This window comes from Athalia rosae, chromosome 7 (assembly GCF_917208135.1).
Source record: "Athalia rosae chromosome 7, iyAthRosa1.1, whole genome shotgun sequence".
Lineage (NCBI taxonomy): Eukaryota > Metazoa > Arthropoda > Insecta > Hymenoptera > Athaliidae > Athalia > Athalia rosae.
Genome location: NC_064032.1, coordinates 6,796,577 through 6,798,680, shown reverse-complemented (window position 1 = coordinate 6,798,680; position 2,104 = coordinate 6,796,577). Strand labels below are relative to the sequence as shown.

The window sequence follows — 2,104 nt, the reverse complement described above, 5'->3', positions numbered from 1 at the left end:
AATATAATTTCGGACGTGGGTCGGGACGCGCCGTTCAAGGAGTCGGTGAAACAACGAGTCGCCGAGTCGGGGCGCAATCTACGACGCAAAGCTGAGGAAAAACTCCAAACTCTGATGACGGGAAACGGATATAAGGTGGGTCGCGGTGTACCGAACGGCCAGTTTCTGACGGACCGTCGGACCCGTTTGGCCGGAAAACGAAAAGCAGCTGGCAGAAAAGACGTAGCCCCGAGAAAAAGAGCCAAAACAGCGAAAACGACGAAAACGAAGAGAAAGAAGAAGAAGAATAACGGGTGCTGCAAGAAACGAACTGTGGCTGACATTCGGTACGCGATAATCCGAGATGGCCTACCTACACGCTCATTCGTGCGAGTGTTTGAAATCGGAGCTCGACTTGTTCACTCTACCGCCTACGCAGACGACGATAGAGGGTGGGCAGTGGGTGCATTACAAGCCGGTGTCGTCTCTCACCGACGACTCACCGATCGAATTCATGGTTCCGGGGCTGAGCGACGAGTACCTCGACCTGTCGCACACGATGCTCAGTCTGCGAGTCAGTATGCCGCCTTTGGATGGGGTGCAGCTGGTGAGCTCGGACGGTAAGACCCCGACAGCGGCGGCGATCGCAGCTCCTGTGAACAACCTGTTGCACTCGTTGTTCAGTCAAGTGGACGTCTTCTTCAATCAAAAACTCGTCTCCCCGGCCAACAACGCGTACGCGTACAGAGCATACATGGAGACTCTGTTGAATTACAACAATACGGCCAAAAATTCGCATCTGACGACCACGCTGTGGTACGGGGATACCGCCGGCAGAATGGACGATCTTGGTGCCGGTAATAAGGGTTTCGCAGAGCGCGAACGATTATTCAAAAACGGCTCCAGCGTTGATTTATTGGGACACCTTCATTGCGACGTGTTCAATCAGGAGAAATTCCTTCTAAACGGCGTGGAGTTGCGATTGCGTCTGGTGAGATCGCGGGACGCCTTCTGCATCATGGAAACCACCAACGCTCACACGATGCACATTTTAGAGGCCACTCTGCTCGTTCGACGAGTCACGATAAACCCCGGCGTGTTGTTGGCGCACGCCAGAGCTCTGGCGAAAGGGACGGCCAAGTATCCGCTCACCAGGGTCGAGGTCAAGGCAATGACGATTCACGGCGGGGTGCACGGAGAAACGTTGGACAACGTGTTTCTCGGCCAGCTGCCGAAGAGAATAATCATCGGATTCGTCGATAACAAGGCCTTCAACGGCGACCGAACGCGCAACCCGTTCAATTTTCAACATTTTAAAACCAACTTTCTGTCTCTGTACGTCGACGGCCAGCAAATACCCTCGAAACCCCTGCAACCGGACTTTACGAAATCAAGATTATACGTGGACGCGTACCAAACGTTGTTTTCCGGAACTGGCATTCATTTTCTAAACGAGGGAAACGGAATCAGCCGGGCGGACTACCCCTACGGTTATTGTCTGACCGCGTTCGATCTCACACCCGATTTATCGGCGAACAGCAACACGCATTGGAATTTGGTCAGACACGGCAGCGTTCGAATAGAGGTACGTTTCGAAGAGGCGCTCGAGAAGACGATAAACTGCGTCGTGTACGCAGAATTCGACAATATTTTGGAAATTGATTCGAGTCGTCAAGTTATCGTGGATTTCGGTGGCTGAGAGTACGACACCGGCGAAGGAGACGACAAAACAAATGCACGTTTGCGAGACGGAGAGGATTGAGAGAAGCGATATGCTGACGCTGCATCCCCCACGCAAGACGGTGCAAAGACTCCGGGCGCTCGCCCGCTTCTTCGCGGCATATCGCGTTCAGACTTCAACGAGTGACAATATGGAGTACGTGATTGACGTTCAAGGGCTCTACGATAGTTCCGACAAGTTTATCGTGAAAGAGGCAGCCGTGCTGTCTGTAAACGAAGGACATGTGGGGCACTGGCTGGTATTGTCGCCTTGCGGATTCCATCAACTCTCCGTAGGAACACGCTGTTCGAATAATTACACGACGCGTAAAGTGCACGGTATCGAATGGTTCGACGGGGAAATTTCGGAAAGACAATTGAAGGAAAAATTGCAAAGCGTGGCTCG

At 52.7% G+C, this 2,104-nt stretch overlaps 1 protein-coding gene across 1 annotated transcript; it reads left to right on the top strand.

Annotated features, from left to right (window-relative positions):
• The first annotated feature begins 343 nt into the window (after nucleotides 1-343).
• On the top strand, nucleotides 344-1,678 carry LOC125501747 (uncharacterized protein F54H12.2-like). Its single transcript, XM_048658343.1, has one exon. It carries the CDS (start codon nucleotides 344-346, stop codon nucleotides 1,676-1,678), a length of 1,335 nt encoding a protein of 444 aa, XP_048514300.1.
• The last annotated feature ends 426 nt before the right edge of the window (nucleotides 1,679-2,104 follow it).